The sequence below is a fragment of the Marmota marmota genome, unplaced genomic scaffold, assembly GCF_001458135.2.
Source record: "Marmota marmota marmota unplaced genomic scaffold, marMar, whole genome shotgun sequence".
Taxonomy (NCBI): domain Eukaryota; kingdom Metazoa; phylum Chordata; class Mammalia; order Rodentia; family Sciuridae; genus Marmota; species Marmota marmota.
In genome coordinates, this window is record NW_026000241.1 from 12,599,753 (window position 1) to 12,622,020 (window position 22,268).

The window sequence follows — 22,268 nt, forward strand, 5'->3', positions numbered from 1 at the left end:
GGTCTATTCCCTAAAGACCTAAAAAGAGCATGCTACAGGGACACTGCTACATCGATGTTCATAGCAGCACAATTCACAATAGCAAGACTGTGGAACCAACCTAGATGCCCTTCAATAGATGAATGGATAAAAAAAATGTGGCATTTATACACAATGGAGTATTACTCTGCATTAAAAAATGACAAAATCATAGAATTTACAGGGAAATGGATGGCATTAGAGCAGATTATGCTAAGTGAAGCTAGCCAATCCCTAAAAAACAAATGCCAAATGTCTTCTTTGATATAAGGAGAGTAACTAAGAACAGAGTAGGGTCGAAGAGCAGGAGAAGAAGATTAACATTAAACAGGGATGAGAGGTGGGAGGGAAAGGGAGAGAGAAGGGAAATTGCATGGAAATGGAAGGAGACCCTCAGAGTTATACAAAAGTACATACAAGAGGAAGTGAGGGGAAAGGGAAAAATAATACAAGGGGGACAAATGAATGTCAGTAGAGGGGGCAGAGAGAGAAGAGGGGAGGGGAGGGGAGGGGGGATAGTAGAGGATAGGAAAGGCAGCAGAACACAACGGACACTAGTATGGCAATATGTAAATCAATGGATGTGTAACTGATGTGATTCTGCAATCTGTATATGGGGTAAAAATGGGAGCTCATAACCCACTTGAATCAAAGTGTGAAATATGATATATCAAGAACTATGTAATGTTTTGAACAGCCAACAATAAAAAATTAAAAAAAAAACATGCTTTATTATTTTCATACTACTGGAGATTGAATTCAGGGGCACTCTCCCACTAAGCTACATCCCTAGTCCTTTAAATTTTTTGTGTTTTTAAATTTTGAGACAGAGTCTTCCTAAGTTCCCTTGGCAATCCTTGAACTTCTGATCCTCCCGCCTCAGCCTCCTGAGTAGCTGGCATTATGGGCATGTGCTCCTGTACCTGATGTGCATACACATTTATGATTTTATTTTTAAAACTGGTCAGTAAAAGTGAGATATCAATGGCACTTGACCCGTAGGAATTTTGTATGTATTCTGCATATTCAGCTTTTGAGGTTTTGTGTTGCAGATACTTTTAATTTGTGATCAGTCTTTTCATTTTTTTATAGTATCTATGATAGGCAGAAGTTTTTAATTCTCTTCTTTTTTTGTTCTAGGGATTCAATTTGGGGCCTCATGCATGCTAGGAAAGTGTTCCACCACTGAACTTTATACCAGCCCCCAAATTTCTTTTAATGTAGCTAAATTTATCAATCTCTTCCTTTGATATGTTCTTTTTTGATCTTCACTGATGATTCCCTACTCTAAACATCAAGATAGTCTATTATGCCAGGCACGGTAGCGTACGCCTGTAATCCCAGCAGCTCGGAAGCTGAGGTAGGAGGATCTGAGTTCAAAGCCAGCCTCAGCAAAAGCGAGGCTCTGAACAACTCAGTGAGACCCTGTCTGTAAATAAAATCTAAAAAAGGGCTGGGGATTTGGCTCAGTGGTTAAGAACCCCGGGTTCAATCCTTGGTACCAAAAAAAAAAAAAAAAAGTCCATTATACTTTCTCTTAAATTTTATTTTTTTCTTTTATCGTTTAGAGCTTTCATCTAGTTTGTGTTTGTGTGTGTGTGTGTGTGTGTGTGTGTGTATGGTGCTGTGTGTGTGTCTAGTTTTGTTTTGAAATCAGTATAGATAATAACCCCATGTCACTTGGTTGAAGTCTGTCCTGTCCCTATTGCTCTGCAGTGTCACCTGCATCCTATCAGTGTAAAGTCTTTTCCTGGGCCCTGCTTGGTTCTCTTGGCCTATGTTTGTGCCAGGCTATCAAAATTAATAACTCTGAATTTTAGAGATTAAAAGACATACACAAGGAGCTGGGATTGTGGCTCAGCGATAGAGCACTCGCCTAGCATGGGCAGGACCCGGGTTTGATCCTCAGCACCACATAAAAATAAAGTCATTGTGTTGTGTCCATCTACACCTAAAAAAATAAATATTAAAAAAAGACATACACAAGAATTTTCACTTTACGAAGATCATCTTTTTTTCCCCCAAGAGTTTCTTAGCTGTTTTTTTACTCCTTTTCATTTGCACGTAGAGAATCAACTTTTTGTGTTTGCCTGTTACAAGATGTTGATTGAGAATACATCTGTAAATTAATTTGAGAATTAATTGATATTGGCATTAAATGGAAGGCATAGACAATGAAAATACTAACAATGACAGATTTTATTTAAAAAACGAATTAAGATGACACCTGGTTGAAGTGTCTTTGCACTCTTCATCGCAGTCAACTAATCTATTACTCAAGTTAACTGTGGTATAGTCCAGCTTTTTTACAGCTGAATATTTAATGGGAACATTAATATATTATGCCTTGACTGGAGGCAGAATTTAAGCAAAGTTTAATTAAGATCCTGCCCTGTCTTCATGTATTCATAAACAGAAATGTTATTTTTTAATCCCTACTTCTGTACCTGGCTTTTAACTAATTTGTTTTGAAACTTCATTGGCTTTATTTCTTTCTGGTGTGATTACTAAGCCATTTAAGACTCTTCTTTATCTAGTATTAGTGATAGCCTATTTTTGAAATGTATTGTTATTTCACAGATAGTCTCTAGCTCTAGTTTAAAATTTTTCCTTCATGTAGGGTTGTTTGAGATAGATTCCAACCACCTGAAAAAGTTTAATCTATCACCTTTGTCCCCACTTTGTTAAAGAGCAAAGCTGCATTACCTTATAGTCAAGATTGTGGTCTATTCCATTTTTCTCTTTAAAAGTGTGATTTTGTGGGGTATGGTGATGCATACCTGTAATCCTAGTTACTCAGGTGGCTAAGGCAGGAGGATTGCAAATTTGTGGCCAGCCTCAGCAATGTACAAGACCCTGTCTTCAATCCCTGGATTCAAATCTTAGTACCAGGAAAATAAATTGCGATTTTTGTCTTATTCTAAAACTAGCCATTTCAACCATTCAGTGTACAGTTCTGTGACACCAGTATATTCATATTGTTGTGCTTTTTCTCTTGTTTTTACATCTACTGAGATATTCTTTGGCTTAATTTCTTTTTTTTTTTTCCCATTTAAAATCTAAATGTAATCTGTATTAAAAAAAAAACCTATAAAAGTTCAAGATGATGGATAGCTACCCCAATTTGATCATTACCCATTGTGTAACAGTTGTACTTCATAAAAATGTGCACAAAATTATGTGTCAAAATAAAATTCAGGACTGGGGTATAACTCAGTGGTAGAGTACTTTGGCTTGCATGCATGAGACCCTGAGTTTCATCCTCAGCACCACAAAATGTGCCTCACTGAACATGAATCATTGATTCTTCTTTTAACCCCTTTTCCTTCTTTCTAATCTGATTTGGGAAAAAAGCAGCATATAAATTTTTATTGATATGTAGACCTCTTAGAAAGGCAAAGTTACTTCTAAATAATAAATTACTGTGTTCCTTATTCATAGAAAGCTAGCTTTGTCATGGGATATTTATAAGCATTATATGAATGAAAGGTTTTCTAGCCAAAAAAGTTGGAGCACATTGGGTTAAGCCAGGCTGGACATGCTCATTTGTTCTTAGTACTTTTGAGAGCTTTAACTTGTACATCTACTCAAGGACCTGTAGGATAAAGTATTTTCAGTTGTTTGGCCACATACCTTACTTATCCTGTGTCATGTTGTAGGTTCTCTGTGGAGAGGAAGCTGTACCTTATTCAGAGACAACAATAAGCATGTTCAAATAATTTTCAGGAGCTTTTTTTTTTGTGTGTGTGTGTGTGTCTAAGATATTATGACCTTATTTTCCAAATAGATCAATTTGCCCTGTGGTTATGATTTGTGTAACATGTGATAGAGGTATTAGATGTTTTTGTTCTTGTTTGAGAGAAATGTTAAGATAGAAGCGGGTGAGAACCTTGTGATCGAACACACAAAAAATTGGGAGATCTGATCCAACTATTCAAAAGAGTGGCAGTGTGGAAGAAAGGCATTGATGGTGCTTCTGACTCAGTCCCACAGCTGCTCTGGTATTTCAGAGACTTAGAACTGGGAGTCCACAGATTGGCCATTTTCTAGAGGTCTGGAATTGGCCAAGCCCAGGGGGCTGCACTTAGCAGCGTTTCCTATTAGAGCGAAATAAAAGCAACTAAAACTAGTGCACAGGCCATGTGCTTCTGGCTCAGGCCCTTGAGTCTCAGGACTTTCTCTTCCATTGTCTTGCCCTTCCTGTGTGTATATAGTAGCAAAGAACCGTCCCTCCTTGGGCTGATTGCTGTGTTGACCTCACGAATATTTGACGTTGTATTTGAATGACATATGTTGTATATGTGTGTGGAATATGGAGGCTGGGAAAAATTTTTTTTTTAGGTATTGATTCCCCGCCGCCCCCCCCCCCAAGGTAGCAGGTCACTCTACAACATAGCTGCTGAAAATAACTCCTAGAGAATTTCCACATGTTTAGAGGGGAAGAGTAATTTATACATTTGTTTCTAATCAGCCATATAGCTTGAGTAGTTGTCTGTTTAATTATAGGTGCCAAACTGACACCTGGCATATGTTGTATTTAAAATGTGAGTTCATAACAAACTGTTGGCTTAATTATTCATTTCTGAACAATAGCTTATTAGATAATTTTGATGTAACAAAATTCCTTTAAGAGGAAATTTAATTTTCATTTGTTAATTAGAGCTTTGTTCTTTTTGAGAGAACCAGTTTTTATATTAGAAGAGACTATACTTGAATTAACAACATTTCTAGTATTTTTTTTATGTGTTCACAATATTTTAGACACTAGTTATATAAGATAAGGAGAGAAATGAGTTAAAATTCTTATTTTTTGGCAAGTGCTGACATGTATAGTTGTGTATTTTTAATCAATACATTCTCTTTGTTCTTGAGAAATGTATGTACCAGGAGTATCTGGGTTTTTGCTGGGGACTCTCAGTTCCCTTTTACCTTGTATGTGGAAAAGGTGGGCCATGTTCATTCAATAAGATAATTTTTTTTCCTTCTAGATATTGCTATGAACATGATAATTCAAAGTCATAATTTTCTAATGAACAATGGTTTACCAGGTGTGGAGTTACCTATTGTGTTTTGAAGTGAACCTTTGAGGAGTCTATGTGGTAAACAGTTCTCAGGTAGCACTGAGCGGGTAGACCAGCTTCCAGAGTCCATGGGGGTGAGGAGTTAATAGCATGTGAGCTTTTCGTTGCAAGCCTGAGGTAGTGCCTTCTCTCCTTCTGCAGTGGGCGACATACAGGGGAGGCTTCAGACTTTGGCTTTGCTTGATTTGTTATTGAAGAATTGGTGAAATATCAGCAGTGACACCTTTCAGGATTTACATGGGATGGGGCGCTGTATAAATTTTCATGTTCCTTTGACTCTTTTGCCCATGATATGCCTTGTACTCTTAAGAAGCAGAAAAGCAACAGACTTTCTTATGTAATACTTGCCCTTCTGGTTTTTCTTGTCATCATTTTGTTGCTATTTTTAGCTTAATGGTATTATGGTTAGAGAGAATAATGTATGCATACTTCCAGTCTTTTGAGATTTCCTTTTGAATTCTGTCATAGTGGGTGATGTAGTTTTTTCTTATTAGGTTAAACTTGTTAACTTGTTTAGATAGAAGATAAATCTAGATCTTCTGTGCTGATTTTTTTTTTTTTTTTTGGTCTACTTATCAGATAATAAGATGTTAATTTAAATTTTTCCTTTTGGTAGGTGTATTAGGGTTCTCTACAGGAACAGAATCAACAATATAAAATATATTGAGTGTGTGTGTATAATCATTGAGAGAGGATTTATTAGATTAGTTTACATGACCAGAAGCTGGGTAATCTCACAATGGCTGTCTGCTGGTCATAGAGCTGGAGGAACCTAGCTACTCAGTTTAAGAAGCTACAGTCTCAGAATAAAAGGGAACAATGATGCCTCCCCATTCTGGGACTAAAGGCCTGGAAAGTCACTGGGCAGAATCTGCTTTGGAAGAATGAAGGAGCTGGAGTTTGATGTCCTCAAGCAATTGCAGCAGCAATCAAGAATTGAGCTTGTGTCTGCTACTGCTTCTTCCTTCCAACTTTTTGTTCCATCCAAGTCTCCAACCTATTGGACTGTGCTGCCCATATTTAGGGTGGTTCTCTGCCTCAGTTTGCAGTCCCACATGCCAGTCATTCCTAGAAACTCCCACAGTGAGACATCCAGAAGCATCTTAAACAACCCTAATCCATTTAAGTTGACAATTCAGATTAACCATCACAGTAGGGTTGCAATTTTAATCTTATTTCACTTTTATGCATTTTGGGTGTTATTACCCGTATAGAAAAATTAGGTTCCCCCTTGGTAAATTGTAATTTTTATCATTATGGTATGACCTTAAAAAATACCTAATAATGCTTTTGCCTGTGTTGTCTGGAATTAATAATAGAATAGCTATACTGGCTCTCTTTTCTTTGGGTTCTGTATAATGGGCGTATCTTCTCCAGTCTTCGTTTTTCATCCTTCTTTGACTTTTAGATATCTCTTAGTGTTCATTAAAGATTACTTTAGTTATTTTTCCTAATTATTTTATTCAATTTACATTTATTATAATTTTTGGCATAATTGTATTTATAGTACCATCTTATTATTCTATTTGTTTATGATTTTACTTTATGTCTTTTGGTTTTAAAAAATTTATTTTAATCTGTTTCTCTTTTGAAATGTACTTTTTCTGGGAATGCAGTTGTAGGGCGATGGTAATTTTCAATTAGCGATTAAAGATGGAATTTCATTGTCTTCTGGCCACAGTTGTTGCTGTTAAAAAGTCAGCTATCAGAGCAACCATTGCTGTTCTGAAGCTGATACTCTGCAAATCAAATGAGGGCTGACTCTGTGTTTCATTTCCTGTGGGTTTGTCCTCAACCCCCAACTCAGTTCAGTAGGGAGTCAGAGAGATGGTGGAGCTATTTCTTTTTCTTTTTTTTTTTATTACTGAGGATTGAATGTGGGGTCTCTGTACATGCTAGGCAAGCACTCTACCACTGAACCACACCTCCCAGCCCTTTAAAAAAAATTCTCATTTTGAAACAGGGTTTTGCTAAGTTGCCCAGGCTGATCTCAAACACGTGATACTCTGAGTAGTTGGGCCACGGTGTCTGCTGGGGGTTCCTTCTTGTTTACATGTATTGTACTCAGTTGTGGCCACTGCTGACTACTTGTGTTTGCGCCTGGGTTGGGGAGTCTTCATTGTATTTCCTACTTGCGAGGGACTTCAGCTTTGCCCTCACTCCTCTTGTTCACCTTGTCAGAGAAATAATTTTGGTACAAATACCAGGTTGAGTACCTCTGGGTGCTACACAATCACTGGCTTAAGAATTTGGTGCTAGTTTGTAGATGTTTTAAAGAAACTTTATTCTATCACATCTATCATTTTTGGTTGCTTTCAGAGAGGTAGTGTTACCAGGTTTCTTGCCCACTATATTGTAAGAAATGAAAAATCTTATGTTCTTTAAGGTTCGGAGAGTTACTAAAGCTATACTAAACTATGTAAAATAACTGCAGGTACCTTGAAACCTTTAGAGGGAAGATCATAGTTTTACTAAATCTATGAAAGTAAAAATAATGTCAATATTTTAGATGTTAATTTTGGCTCTCTTTATTGGAAAATTAGGTATGTAATTAAAACCGGCAGCAAAGCTTTTTTTTTTTTTGTTAAGATTGCATACAATACATTATATCTACTTAATACCATGAAACAGTACAGCTTTTCATTAGTAACCCTGATATTTTTCTAATAATCATAGCTTTTATTCTCATGACATTATGAAAAGAGGGCTTTGATTAAATGATAATTTAGTCTAGTTGGCCCTTCCAAAGAGTTAATGAGCAGAAAATAGCACTAGTCTTATTGCTTGTGTTACATCCCACAAGGGATTCCAGAGGGACTAGGACAGCTTATTTCAGGCAGTCACACACTGAATTGGCCTGACAGCCTCCGAGTTTATAGAGCACTGAGGTGACTCCGGACCTCTTTGCAACCTAGGTGCTAAAATAGTTGTGGTTTTCTAGGGCTAGGAATGAATCCTCTAGGAATTGACTGACAATTGTGATACAAAGTATATGTGAAGGTTCCCCCATAAATAGCATCTTTCCTTCCCACATTTGGGGAGAAGGTTTTAGAACCTTATGTAGAAGTAAAAGCAAAAGAAAGAACAGAACAAAGTATCCAGAACAAAATGTCATCTTCATATATGATGTAATGAGGTCATAGATTCTGAGGGCAAATGGACTTCCTTATATTATATTGAACCGCCACATGAGGGCAGCTTAGTACCTCCCAGTTAGAGAAGCCTTCTCCTAGTGTTTTAAGTACACATTATATGAGAAGACAACTCGAGTATGAGTGAGTCTACCCCCAACAAGAAGTAGTAAACTGAGCACTTAGGCACATCCATTTCACTTTTTTTTTTTTCAAATTTGCTAAACAGGCAACATATTTTTCTTAAATGCAGTGAATAAAGGAACAGAGGGAGGCTACAAGTGGCCTTTATTCTGTTTGCGTGGTAGGAAATAAATTGGGTGGAAGCATTCTCTCTAGTACTCTTGAAATATGCCAGAAGTTTGAGGAAATCAAAGTATATCGTAATTTTCTGTTCTGGCAATCAAAAGTTCATACGGTATGCTACTAGTAGTAATAGGAAGAAAAATTAACACTTATAGAGAACACAGTACTTTCCATGATCTGGATTGTTAAGGCAATCAGATGGCACAAACACTTATCAAACTGCCTCATTTTATCTTTGTTTTATAGATGGGGAAGCTGAGGCACAGAGGTGAATGTGCCTGAATTGTATAGCTGGTAGAATGCAAAGCCATGGCTTAGACTTAGATATCACTGAATAGTTTCTCTTTAAATTTTTTTTTTGTAGTTGTACATGGACAGAATGCCTTTATTTTTATGCTGTGCTAAGGATTGAACCCCCCAGTGCTTCACACATGCTAGGCAAGTACTCTGCCACTGAGCTACAGCCTCAGGCCTCTTTTTTGTTTTTACACACAAAAAAGACATCATATTAAAGTAATGCACACATACTGTAACAATCCAAACAGTGTAAAATATGGGTGAAGTAGCATTGGTGGACTCCTTTTCCTGTGACCTACACCTGTTAGAATCATCATTAACAGTGTCATTTTTCTATGCTTTTCCTTTGGTTGTGTATATTTTAAACAAATGTGGGATTATATTATACATATAATTCTCCATTCAGTATTTTAAATTAAAATATACCATGAAATAGTATGCTTAGATATTTAATATTAGTGTTTTATAAATTTTCTCCCAGACTGAGAAACTGTGAGGCTTAATGTTGTCATTATGAGCAGAAATTTGAAATTATGAAGTTTAAAATATATATTTCATTCTTAGTGCCTCTTTGTCCTAAAAAGCTTTGCCTACTCAAGATAGTGTATTCTTATGATGTCTTGTAGAAGTTTTGTGTTTTTAAACTGTTATTGTTTGTTGAAGTTTGTCATTCATCACAAAGTCATTTCCGAGTATGGAATTTGCTGAGATGTTTTTTTATGGTCCATAGCATGACCTAATCTGGTACTGTTTTGTGTGATCTTGGAAAAGTGTGTTCTTTTGTTGAGCAGAGTGCCTGGTGAATGTGAAGCTTGGTTGGTAGTATTAGCCGTGTCTTGGCAACTGTGGACAATGCTGCAGTGAACATGGGAGAGAAGGCATCTGTGATACTGACCTCAGTTCCTTTGGTTATGAGATTTCCAAATCAAATGGTAGTTCTACTTGTAGTTTTTTGAGGAACCTCCATGGTGTTTCCCAAAATGCCTAAACTAATTTACAATGCTTCCAACAGTCTACAAGGGTTCACTTTTCCCACATTCTTGCCAACAGGTATGATTTTTATCTTTTTGCTAATAGTCAATTTTAACAGATATGGAATTACTTCATTTTTTGTGGTTTTAATTTCCATTTTTCTGAGCACTTTTTTATATCTGTTGGCCCTTTGTATTTTTTTTTTTTTTGAGAAATACCTATTCAAGTCCTTTTCCCATGATTTTAATAGGGTTATTTATTTTCTTGAGTGGTCTGAGTTCCTTATATGTTGTTGATATAAGCTCTGTAGCCAATGTATGATTTATAATTATTTTCTCCCAATTGGTGGGTTGTCTCTTCACTGTATTAATTGTTACCTTTGCTGTGCAGAAGATTTTATTTGATGTGATCCCATTTTCTGTTTTTCATTGATTGTGTTTATGGGATCATATCCAAGAAATATCTTCCTTGACCAATGTCATAGGAGCTTTTCCTTTTTTTCCTAATAGTTTATAATTTCAAGAGTTTAATTCATGCTGAGTTGATTTCTTTATATAAGGATTAAGGTAAGGGTCTACTTTTATTCTTCTGTATTTGTATATCTAGTTTTCCCAGTACTGTTTATAGAAAAGACACTTTCCTTTCCCAATTGTATGTTGTTGGCACTTCTGTCAAAAATAGGTTGGCAGTGAATGTATAGGTTTATTTATGGGCTTTATTGTTTTCTGTTGACGAATAGACCTGTTTTCATGCTATATTGACTACTGTAGTTTTGTAATACATTTTGAGATCTGGTAGTTTGAAACCTCCAGGTTTTCTTTTGTTCAAGATTTATTCATCTATTTTGGGGTCTTTTCTGGTTACACAGGAATGGGAGCTGGATTTTTTCTATTTCTTTGAAAAATGATATTCAAATTTTGATAGGAATAATATTAAATTTGTGGATCTCGTTGGGAAGTGTGGACATTTAAACAATATTCTTCCAATCCATGAACACAGAATACTTTCCATTTATTTGTGTCATCTTCAGTTTCTTTTATCTGGGTTTTATAGTTTTCAGTAAATAGATCTTTCACTTTCTTGGCTAAATTTACTCATAAGTGTATTTTTTTTCTGCTTTGTAAATGAGATTATTTTTCAGATAGTTTCAGATGTATAAAAATAACACTGATTGGGGCTGGGGTTGGGTGTAACTCAGTGGTAGAGTGTTGCCTAGTGTGTGTAAGACCCTTGGTTCAATCCCTAGCACTACCCTCTTACACCCTGAAAAGATAAATGCTACTGATTTTAATGTTTATTTTTGTATCCTGCAATTTTACTGAATTTATTAGTTCTAACAGTTTTTGGTTTTTAACTTTGGTTTTGAGAGATATTATTATTGGGTAGAGATTTGTCTGAAGAAATGACATGCATGTATTCCTACTACTAAATAATAGTCTCTGGATTTCTCCTTGTTTGATCTCTCTAGGAAGAACGTGTTGTGAATCACATGGCTGCAAAGATTATTGAGAATGTCTGCACAACTTTTTCAGCTCAGGCGCAGGGCTTTATTACAGGAGAAGTTGGACCTGTTTTATGGTACCTATTCAGACATTCCACCGTTGATTCTCTTAGGATAACAGCAATTTCGGTAAGATGGAACATCTTTCGGGGACATATCTTTAAATGCCAAGTTTGAAGACATGTGCCAGAGTAAGAGTAAACTTAATTCAATTAGTAGAAAACAGAAATCTCAGAGGAATAGTTGGTGAAAGCAATAATTTGATTTTTCTTTTTTCCTGAAGTGGGATTTTAAGAACGGGAGCTGGAAAACCTTGGGGGCTATGAGGAAATTCCAGTAGGACTTTGTAGGACTATGACAGTATTTTAAAAGCTGTTTGGAGGTGATAGTGGAAAACTGTGGCAATAGGGCACAGGGATTTGGTTTGTCATATTTTTAGTGTTTCCTGCTTTTTCTTGTTAGTACCCTTGTTCAGATTTTGTGTTAAAAGATTTTATCTTATGTGGTTCAGAAAAGCTGAATTTAATGTTCAGGCATCTGTGGTCTGAGTTTTTATGCTTTTATTAGTTGTCTGCTCTTTTGTGCACATGATTATATAATAAAGGACAATTATGTATGAAGATGTGTTTGCATGGTTATATCAGTTTAATATTCTGAACAAATGCAAGTCTTTTTCATAGGATTTATGTAAGTACTCTTTTTGGTTACCAGTCTCATCTGGCTTTGAACATTATGTGGCTCTCTTACTGTACTTCTCTTGTCAGCTTCTTCTCTGTGACAGTTTCATACTTTCTTTCCTTAAACTTCTAATCCCACATTTCATCCTGTGTCCTCACTAAATGAAGTGTCCTTATTGCTCAGAGAAAAATGGGGACATCTGGTGGAAATTATTTGTTCTCAATATCTATTGACCTATTTGTATGTACACCTCTCAATTCTTTCCCTCATAGTATAATTGATGAGCTGTCCTTGCTCCTGTCAGGGACAAACTTCTTCATGTTTCTCCAAATCATCTTCTTGGTTCCTCCTTGGGAACTTCACGTCTATGGCGACTTTTGTTCTTTTCCCAAGTCTTGAACTTTTCCTTCTCCACTGGATACATGTAGTTGGGATTCAAGTATTTTTTAATCTGTGCCCCTTCCCCTTAAAGCAAAAACAAACATAGCAAAAAGTACCTTCACAAGCATACTCTTCACAAACACGTGGCTTTAGAGTTTCTGCACTGTACTGTTGTTCTTTTCTGGCCCCTCTTTCCTCATCAGTATCTGGTAACTATCTTAAATGCTTCTGAACCTGATCTTAGGTCACCAATGACTTTCATGTTGCTGAAACTTGTGGATGTTTATGATTTCTTTTCAGTTCTTATATCACCTATGTAATCTTGAAGATCAAGGGCTAAAAATGCTGCTCTTTGAATATCGTTAAGAAAGGGTATATATTATCCATTTACCCCCCTCCCCCCACCCACACACCACACACACACACACACACACACTCACACTCACTCACTCCAGCAGAAACATGTTTTAAAAATTTAAAAGAAAACAACTCATTATGCTATTAATCAATGGGAAACTATCAGAAGGAGTTGGAGTACACTAGTGAATTTCCTCAAGGCATCTTTGAACTATAGTTTATGGGGTTTATGTTAGCTTTTCATCTTTATATTCAGCTTCGTTTCTTTTCTTGGCCAAGTTTTTCCAATTGTTCCCACCAAATTTTCATACCTTCTAGCCCTTCCTTTCTTCATCTGAGGCATCAAGCTTGATTTTTTTCATCTTGAGCTTCTTATACTCTGTTCTTAACATTCCTCTGAATCTAATGACTTTTCATTGAGATTTTGCCAATGGTCCCAACAGTGTCTTCTTTACTTTTCTGCTCCAGGATCCTATTCAAGTTCATGTGTTGTATTTTGTTTTCATAGCTCTTTAGTCTCTGCAGTCTGAAGCAGTTCTTCAGACTGTGTCTTTCATGACATTTATAATTTTAAGAAGTGTATGGCTTTTATTTGGTAGCATGAGGCCCCATTTCAGTCTATCTGGAGTTTCCTCATTATACCTCCATAGCATCCTTCGGTGGCTCCGAACTGTCCAGCTGCCACATGGACATTCATTTGTATCATTTCTTTTACACCAGGGATTGCTAAATACTTTCTATAACAGACCAGATAATAAATGTTATGAGTGTTTTTTCCCCCCACATGCAGTCCCTAATGCATGTTTTTGTTTTGTATTCAATAGTCCTTTAAAAATGTAAAAACCACATTTCGTACTATTCATGAACTATATAAAAACAGGCCTTCGGTGTTAGTTGGTATTTTGTTTCAAGGCACCATTGCCCCTTCTCCCATGTGTGTGCATGTGTGTATATTTGTATCTATATCATTATGGACTCCTGGATTGCCACAATTTTCAGTACATTATAATGTAACACTCCTATGACTACTGGTATTGATGCTTCTCATTTTAATCTGATACTTTAGGATTCTTTCTAGTCTTCCCCTATGCCATGTTTGTAAATCTGGAGAAACTTGGCTCCAATAATTCCAGTTATATTTACTGATGTGTTTTATCAGTTAATTTACTCCCTTGGTGTAATAAGCTTCCACCATTCTGGCCCCCTACTCAGTGTTACTCTTCTTTCTTCTGGCCACTGCTACTCTGTCTCCTCTGTCTCCTCCTCCCCTCCTTGACTCAGCACTCTGTTTCTTGTTGTCCCGCTTCCTTACAAGGTGCAGTTTGAAACTGGGAGGAGGTTAAGAAGAATAGGTTAAGGAGAGTGAGGGTTAGCAGTCATTTTTAATGTTCCCTTCTCTTGGCTCCTTCTGTGTCACTGTTAATAGCCTGCTAGTCAACCTGCCCCGTGATTCTAATGCAGATCTGTCTACCTCCCTCTGCAGCTACTGTGCTATCTCATAATTCATGACACCACTGTCTCTCACCTGGACCATTGGACTAGCTTCTTAAATGGTCTTCCAAAGGCCAATTTTATGCATCACCAGTTCTGTTCTCCACACACAGTGAACTTCATGAAATTGTGTCTCCTCTTCTGCTTAAAATTTCAAACGACTTTCCCCCTTCCCTCCAGAGGGATTCACAATACTTTATTTAAAGTAGTAGGTAGAAGTTATGAATTGATAAGTGCTTTCAGTTTTAGGGTAATATTTAAAGCAGTGAGCATACTTTGCTTAGCAAACTAGTTATGTTAGTTTATTTTATTATAATGTGTTATAGATAATGAACTCCTTGAAATCCAGAAATATGTTTTGTGCGTCTTTCAGTTTGATGCCAGGTCTGTTGATTGCACATTAGGGCTTTTCCTGCAGAATTTGAGGGAACCTCCTCTCCCAAGTGTGAGTAGAGTGCAGGAGGTTACTTACATTAACTTTCCCTCTTTACTGGGAGGGGGGAAAAAGTGAAAATAATAGGGGAGAATGATCCTAATATCATAATCTTAAGAACATTACACCTGTATTGTGAGCAGATTTATATGAGAATTAAAGACAGGTTATAGAAACTAGGAATCTGTGGGCTGGGGCTGGGGATCAGAGGTAGAGCGCTTGCCTAGCATGAGGGAGGACCTGGGTTCGATCCCCAGCACTACATTAAAAAAAATAAACACAATAAAGATATTGTGTCCAATTACAACTAATAAATAAATAAATAAATAAAAAGAAACTAGGAATGTGTATTCTGAAGATACTTCACATACATTCCTGGCAAGAAATAACAGTTGCTTCCTCCCCTGGGGGCCTTGCTAGAGGCGAACTTTCTTCTCAATTATTTTTTCTATATTCACCTCTAAGGAATGTGTCATGGAGGTTAATTTACCTAGTTGGTGATGAAATTGAGCGTTCTTACCATGACTTTTCAAGATCGTTCATGGTTTTGCCACTGCATTGCATATTTTATCCCATCTTGTAACACTAGTTCCCTTACTTAGTATGGCTCAGTCAAGCTTATAATTGGATATTTCCTAGGATTTTTGCACATTTTTCAGTCCTGGGACCTTTCCCCTTTCTTTTGCCTGTACCTGGGATGTTTTCTGCTGGGTTTTCACATGGCAACTCCTCATTTTTCAGGTCTCACCTTATGTGTCACCTCCATTAGGATGTACCTGGCTCCTCTTCCTTGCCATTGTGATTGGTTCTCATTTTCCCCTCACAGAAATGAACACAGCTGTATTCCACTTATTTATATATGGTTTTCCCTATTAGAGTGTAAAGATAGGAGCCCTGTTTTTCCTCTCCTGAACACATGGAAGGTGCCTCAGGATTGGTGATGTTGATTGAATGAATGAGCATTGGGCGGGGGATAGCATTGCTTAGCTCTGAGGCATGAACCTGCTTCTTGATCCACTTGTAACTGTCCACATTTGCTGCCTCGCACTGATTTTCTGAGTCATTTCTCCTAGTGAGGTCTGGCCCCATAGATTCCTCTACATCAGTGTGGTCCCCAGACAAGCAGCATCAACATCAATTTTTTGCACCCCAATTTAGATTTGCTAGATCAGAATCTCTTTAGGGAATGAGAGGTGGTAGGCAAGGATGAGGCACAGTAATCTGCACTTCAGTGGTCCTCCAGATAATGTTTAACCTGTTGAAGTGTGAGAACTAGTGCCCTGGGAGGGTACTAAAGACTAGGAGGGTTTCTGAGACCTTCTAGCCCTTAGAAAACACCAGTGTGCTTTAAAGTGAAAGATGACTTATTTCTTTTCCATAGTGGTGACATCATTCATAGGCATTGGTAGTTGGAGGAAGTGGACCCGAGTTGGGGAAATGTGTTGAATAGATAAAAGTGAATCTTAGAATTATTGGGATTATAGGGAATCTCTTTATAGGAATCACAGTGGGGACTTGAGAAATTAGATTGAGTAAAATGGCTCCTATCGGGGAGCTGACTGGTGTAATCATAATTATTGAAGTGCTGAGATGAAAAGGTATCAAAAAATATGTGGGGTAGTGGTTCTCACTATTCTCACTAGAGGTATGGGTAGAGTGAGCACTTTTCAAGCAACATTAACTACTTTCTCTTCTCTCTCTTCACCTTGAATTTATCCTGATATATCTTAAGATCTTTCAAGGCTCAGATGAGAGAGTGTATAGTTTGAAAAATCTTTCAGGATAATATCATATGATGTTGAGAAATCATTTCAAAGACTGAAGAGAAATGGTTCTTTTCTTCCCTTGGTGACTCTGTTTGTAATAAATATGCCACCTTCACTTCTGATTTAGTCTATTTTTTAGAAATTATTTTATTAAAAAGACTAACAATTCAAATTCTGAGTTGTATCAAATTTTTATTTGAAGAAAAATTTGAAGGGAATTTTGAATTGGAACAGTTATTTACAGTTATGAAATATATTTTCAAACTTTGTTTCATGAAGTATTTAAAAACCAAATCACTGAAGATTGAACTTGACATTGTTTTTGTTTTGATTCAGAAAGTACAAGCACTATTGTGCTGAGACTCCACATCATCTCTGTTGCTCTGAAGCATTCAACTGAATTTAATATTCAGAAGTGACTAAAGATTGTCTTCTGTGTGAGCTTTTCAAAATGGAAAAATTTTTAAGCTTTTGAACAGCATTCTGAAGAGGAGACACTGAGATTGTCATCATGTTGTTTTGAATGCTACTTAAAAGATATGTCCGTATTCTATCAGGAAGTTTCTGCATTATAATCAGGGATTTTATACCAATTGAAAGTCAGTTTGCTGTGTCAGCTTCTCTAAGAGTTATTACAGTGTTAATGAGATTAATTGTTTTGCTGCATTGAATCACTGTTGGGAGGATCCTAACTCTCTTGAAATATTTTGTTTGCAGTGTGATCTTTAAGGACATCATTTAAAATGCTCTTTAAACAAAAATTGGATTAAAAAAAAGAAATGATTGTTTTGGTTTCATCAATAGCAGTTTTAGATTCATTACAAGTGAGCTTTTTCATTGGCACATATTAATTACATGGAATATTTGGTTTAATTGTGGCATATTTGTATATGGATATAATTTGATCAGTTTCACCCCCTAGTACCTCTCCTTTTCCCCACCCCATTTCCTGATCCTGTTCCTAAACCTAATCGTCTCCTTTGTGCTATCATGCTGTTCTCCCCAGCCCCCCCCCCCCCGCTTTTTCCCCACTAACTTCCATTATAAGAGAAGGTATGTGGTACTTGTCTTTGAGTCTGGCTTATTTCACTTAACATGATGCTCTCCAGTTCCATCCATGTTCTTGCAAATAATAATTTTGTTCTTTATGGCTGCATAAAACTCCATTGTGTGTGTTTATAAATCATTTTATCCATTGACTGTTGATAACTTGACTGTTGTGAAATGTGCTGTGTAAACATAAAGAATGCTGACTTTTTGATAAATACCAAGGAGTGCTATAGCTGGGTCATATGGTAGTTCTAATCTCAGCTTTGTGAGGAACCTCCATACTGATTTCTGTAGTGGCTATGCTAATTTACTTTCCCACCAACAGTGTATAAGAGTTTCTTTTTCTCTATATTTTGGCCAGCGTGTATTATTATTTTTTTTTTGTAGTATTGATTGTTGCCATCTAATGTGGAGTGAGGTGGAATCTCATTGTGGTTTTGATCTGTTTCTCTGGTGGCTAAAGGAACATTTTTTGAGAAAATTGTTGGCTGTTTGTACTTTTTTTTTTTTTTAAGAACTATTCATTTCATTTGCCCATTTATTTTTTTGGTGGTGGTTTTGAATTTTTTGTGTATTCTGGGTATTAATTTTCTGCCACAAGAGTAGATGGAATAGATTTTCTCCCATTCGATAGGCTGTTTCTTCATGCTGTTAAATGTTTCCTTTGCTGTGCTAAAGCTTTTTAATTTGATGCACTCTCATTTATTCATTCTTGTTATTTCGTGAGCTATAGGAGTTCTAATCAGAATAGGAAGCCATTTGTTCATAACCCACTTGAATCTAATGTATAAAATATGATATGTCAAGAGCTTTGTAATGTTTTGAACAACCAATAAAAAAAAAGTAAAAAAAAAAAAAAAGGAAGCCATTGCCTGTACCTATATGGTGAAGTGTTTTCCCCTAACAGTTACAAAATTTCTGATTTTAGGCCTAGATCTTTAATCCATTTTGAGTTGACTTCCACAGAGTCAGAAATAGGGATCTAGTTTCATTCTTCAACATATGAATATCCAATTTTCCTAGCACTATTTTTTTTTAAAGACTATCTTTTCTCCAAAATGTTTTTAGCACCTTGTCAAGAGTCAAATGACTATCTATGTGGGTTTGTCTTTGCTTCTGTTCTATTCTGTTGGTTTATATGCCTGTTTTTATTTGTTTGTATTTTTTTAATGTGGTGCTGGGGATCGAACCCAGTGCCTCATGCATGCTAGGCAAGCGCTGCACCACTGGGCCACAACCCCGGCTTTATATATGCCTGTTTTTATGCCACTGGTGTGCTGTTTTTCTTCCTATGACTCTAGTAAAATTTGAAATTGGGTATTGTGAAACCTCCAGCATTGCTCTTTTTGCCCAAGATTGCTTTGGCAATTCGGGGTGTTTTGTTCTTTCATCTGCATTTTAGGATTGCTTTTGCTAGTTCTGTGAAGAATGTTATTGGCATCTTCATGGGAATTGCAATGAATCTGTGGATCACTTTTGGTAATATGGCCATTTTAACAATATTCTTCCTGTCTATGAACATGGGAAGTCTTTCTATCTTATAGTATATTCGTTTTTTTTCCTTCAGCATTCTGTCATTTTCCTTGTGGAGGTTTTTCACCACCTTGGTTAGATTTGTTCCTAGGGACGTGTGTGTGTGTGTGTGTGTGTGTGTGTTTTGGAAGCTACTGTGAATGGGATTGTTTTTCTGATTTTCTTTTCCATGGGTTCATTACTGAAGAATACAAAATCTATTGATTTTTTTTGTATGTTGATTTTTTTTTTTCATCCTGCTACTTTGCTGAATTTGTTCATCAAAGTCTTCTGGTAGAGGCTTTAAGGTTTCTAAGTATAGGATTATATCATCTCCAAATGGGCATGATTTAACTTGTTCCTTTCCTGTTTGTGTTTCTGTATTTCTTTTACCTAATTGCTCTAAAATTTTGAGAACTGTGTTGAATAAAAGAATCTTGGTTCTTGATTTTAGAAAAAATGCTTTTCCCTCATCAATGTGATGTTGGCTTTGTCATATATATCTTTTACTGTGTTGCGGTGTATATATTCTTGATTTCTTAAGGATTTTTTTTTCTTATCATGAAGGGGTGTTGTATTTTGTCCAAGGCGTTGTTTTCAACTAATGAGATGATTATGTGATTTTTGTCCTTGATTCTATTTGTATTATATTAGTTTATTGATTTGTCTATATTGAATCATTTTTAATATCCCAGGAATGAAATCAACTTGATCATTTATGTGTGATTTTTAAAAAATATGTTGTCAAGTACAGTTTGCTAGTATTTTTTAGTTGTAGTTGGACACGATACCTTTATTTACTTATTTTTATGTGGTGTTGAGGATCGAACCCAGGGCCTCTCATGTGCTAGGCGAGTGCTCTACTACTGAGCCACAACCCCAGCCTAGTTTTCTAGTATTTTATAAAAGATTTTTTGCATCTATATTCATCAAAGATACTGATATGAAACTTCATGTGTCCAGTTTGGTGTTGGTATCAGGATGATACCAGTTTTATAGAATGAGTTTGGATGTGTTTCCTTTCTTTATATTTCATGGAATAATTTGAGGAGCATTATTAAATATTCTGTAAACATTTGGTAAAATTCAGCTGTGAATCCATATGGTACCGGTCCATTTCTTCCATATTTTCCCATTTGTTAGCATATATTTTTTGGAAATAATTCCTAATGATTCTTTGTCTGTAGTGTCAATGGTAACATCTCCTTTGTCATAATTTTATTAATTTGGATTTGGTGCGTCTTTAGGTTAGTTTGGGTATTTATCAATCTTTACAAAGGACCAACTCTTCCACTGATCCTTTGTATTCTTCTCTATTTAATGAATTTTTGCTCTATATTTCTTTCCTTCTACTGGTTTTGGAATTGGTTTATTCTCATTTTTCTAAGATCTTGGGATGCATCAAGCTCTTTGTGATTTTTTTTTTTTTAAATGTGGGCACTCATAATTTCCCTCCTAGAACTGCCTATGCTTTATCCCATAGATTCTGATATATTGTTTCTATTCTCAACTTGATTCTAAGAATTTTTAAATTTTTTACTAGATTTTTTTCAATCACCCACTCATTATTGAAAAGTGTACTGTTTGGTTTTCATGTGTTTTTATAATTTCTGTACTTTTTCTTGATTTTGATTTTGAATATCATTCCATTATTATATAACCTGATAAGATACAAGGAATTCTCATTGTTTTTCTTGCCAAGACTTGCTTTTTGGCCTAATATAAGATTTCTTTCGGAGAAAGTTCCATGAGCAGCTGAAGAGAAACTGTTTTCTCCTGTTGTTAGATGAAATATTTTGTACATGTCTGTTGAGTCCATTTGATTTAATGTATAATTTAACTCTGTAGTATCATTATAGATTTTCTGTGTGGATGGTACATTGAGATCATTCCTTTTATTAGGGCCTGTCCGTCCTTTTGAGTAGTTTTATGAAATTGGATGCACTGAGATTTGGGGGGTACTAATACTTAGAATTTTAATCTTTTTTTCAGTTGTTCCCTTTACTAATAACACATTGAACTTCTTTGTCTCTTCTGACTAATTTGACTCAGTATATGCTTTGTTAGATATAAGAATAGTTACTTTTGCTAGATTTTGGATTCCATTTGCATGGACTATCATATCCTATTCTTTTTGAACTTCAGTTGGTGAATATTTTTACTGGTAAGGTATATTTCTTGCACATAACAAAATTAGGTCTTATTTTTAAATCCTGCCTGCTAGTTTGTTTCTTTGTTGGAAAATTAAGATCATTTACATTTAGGTGGTTGCAGAGAGAGAGATACATTACTTCCCCTTACTTTATTTTATTTCTAATGTTTGTTTCATTCCTAGTTCTTATTTGATTGTCCATTCTTTTAATGAGCTTTATTCTTTCCCAGGCTCTCTTATTGGTTTCTTCAGTGTGTAGGATTTCTTTAAGTATCTTCTGCTGTACTGTCTTAGTGGTCATGAATTCCTTCAGTTTATGCTTATCTTGGAAGGTTTTTGTTATTTGATTTTGAAGAATACCTTTGCTGAATATCATTGTGTAAGCTGGCAGTTATTTTCTGTTATTTTGAGTCTTAAAATACATCATCACTTGCCCTCTTGGTCTTTAGAGTTTCTGCTAAGAAATCTATAGGCATTCAGATTGGCTTGCCTTTATAAGTGACTTGGTGCTTCTACAATTTTAAAATATTTCTTTGGCCTGAATTTTTGGCATTTTAGCTATAATATGTCGTGAAGAGGTTCTTTTGAACTCATGTCTATTTGCAGTTCTAAATGTCTGCAGTACTTGCATGTCCATCTCATTCCTAAGATTAGGGAAACTTTCTGCCATTATTTCACTGAATTAGTTCTCTGTCATTGTTCTGTATTTTCACCCCTTCCTCCAGACCTATGAGTCTTAAATTTGGTCTTTAAATGTCTCAGAGCTCTTGCATATTCTGTTTCTAGTTGTTTCTTCTCCTCCTCCTCTTCCCCTTTCCCTTTTTCTCCCTCTCCTTCTCCCCCTTCCTCCTCTTCCTTCCCCCCTTCCTTCTCTTCCTCCCCCCTTCCTCCTCTTCCTTCCCCCCTTCCTTCTCTTCCCCCCCTTCCTCCTCTTCCTTCCCCCCTTCCTCCTCTTCCCCCCCTTCCTCCTCTTCNCCTTCTCTTCCCCCCCTTCCTCCTCTTCCTTCCCCCCTTCCTCCTCTTCCCCCCCTTCCTCCTCTTCCTCCTCTTCCTTCCCCCCTTCCTTCTCTTCCTCCCCACTTCCTCCTTTCCCTCCTCCTTTCCTCCTTTTCCTCCCCCGCTTCCTCCTCCTTCATCTCCTT

The 22,268-nt window shown here is 36.4% G+C and overlaps 1 protein-coding gene across 1 annotated transcript in view; it reads left to right on the forward strand.

The window, feature by feature from the left end:
* Ulk4 (unc-51 like kinase 4) overlaps positions 1-22,268 on the forward strand; it is a 522,779-nt gene that overhangs the window by 95,640 nt on the left and 404,871 nt on the right. Inside the window, 1 exon segment of the mRNA XM_048795329.1 lies at positions 11,274-11,435. Coding sequence (XP_048651286.1) covers positions 11,274-11,435 — 162 coding nt within the window.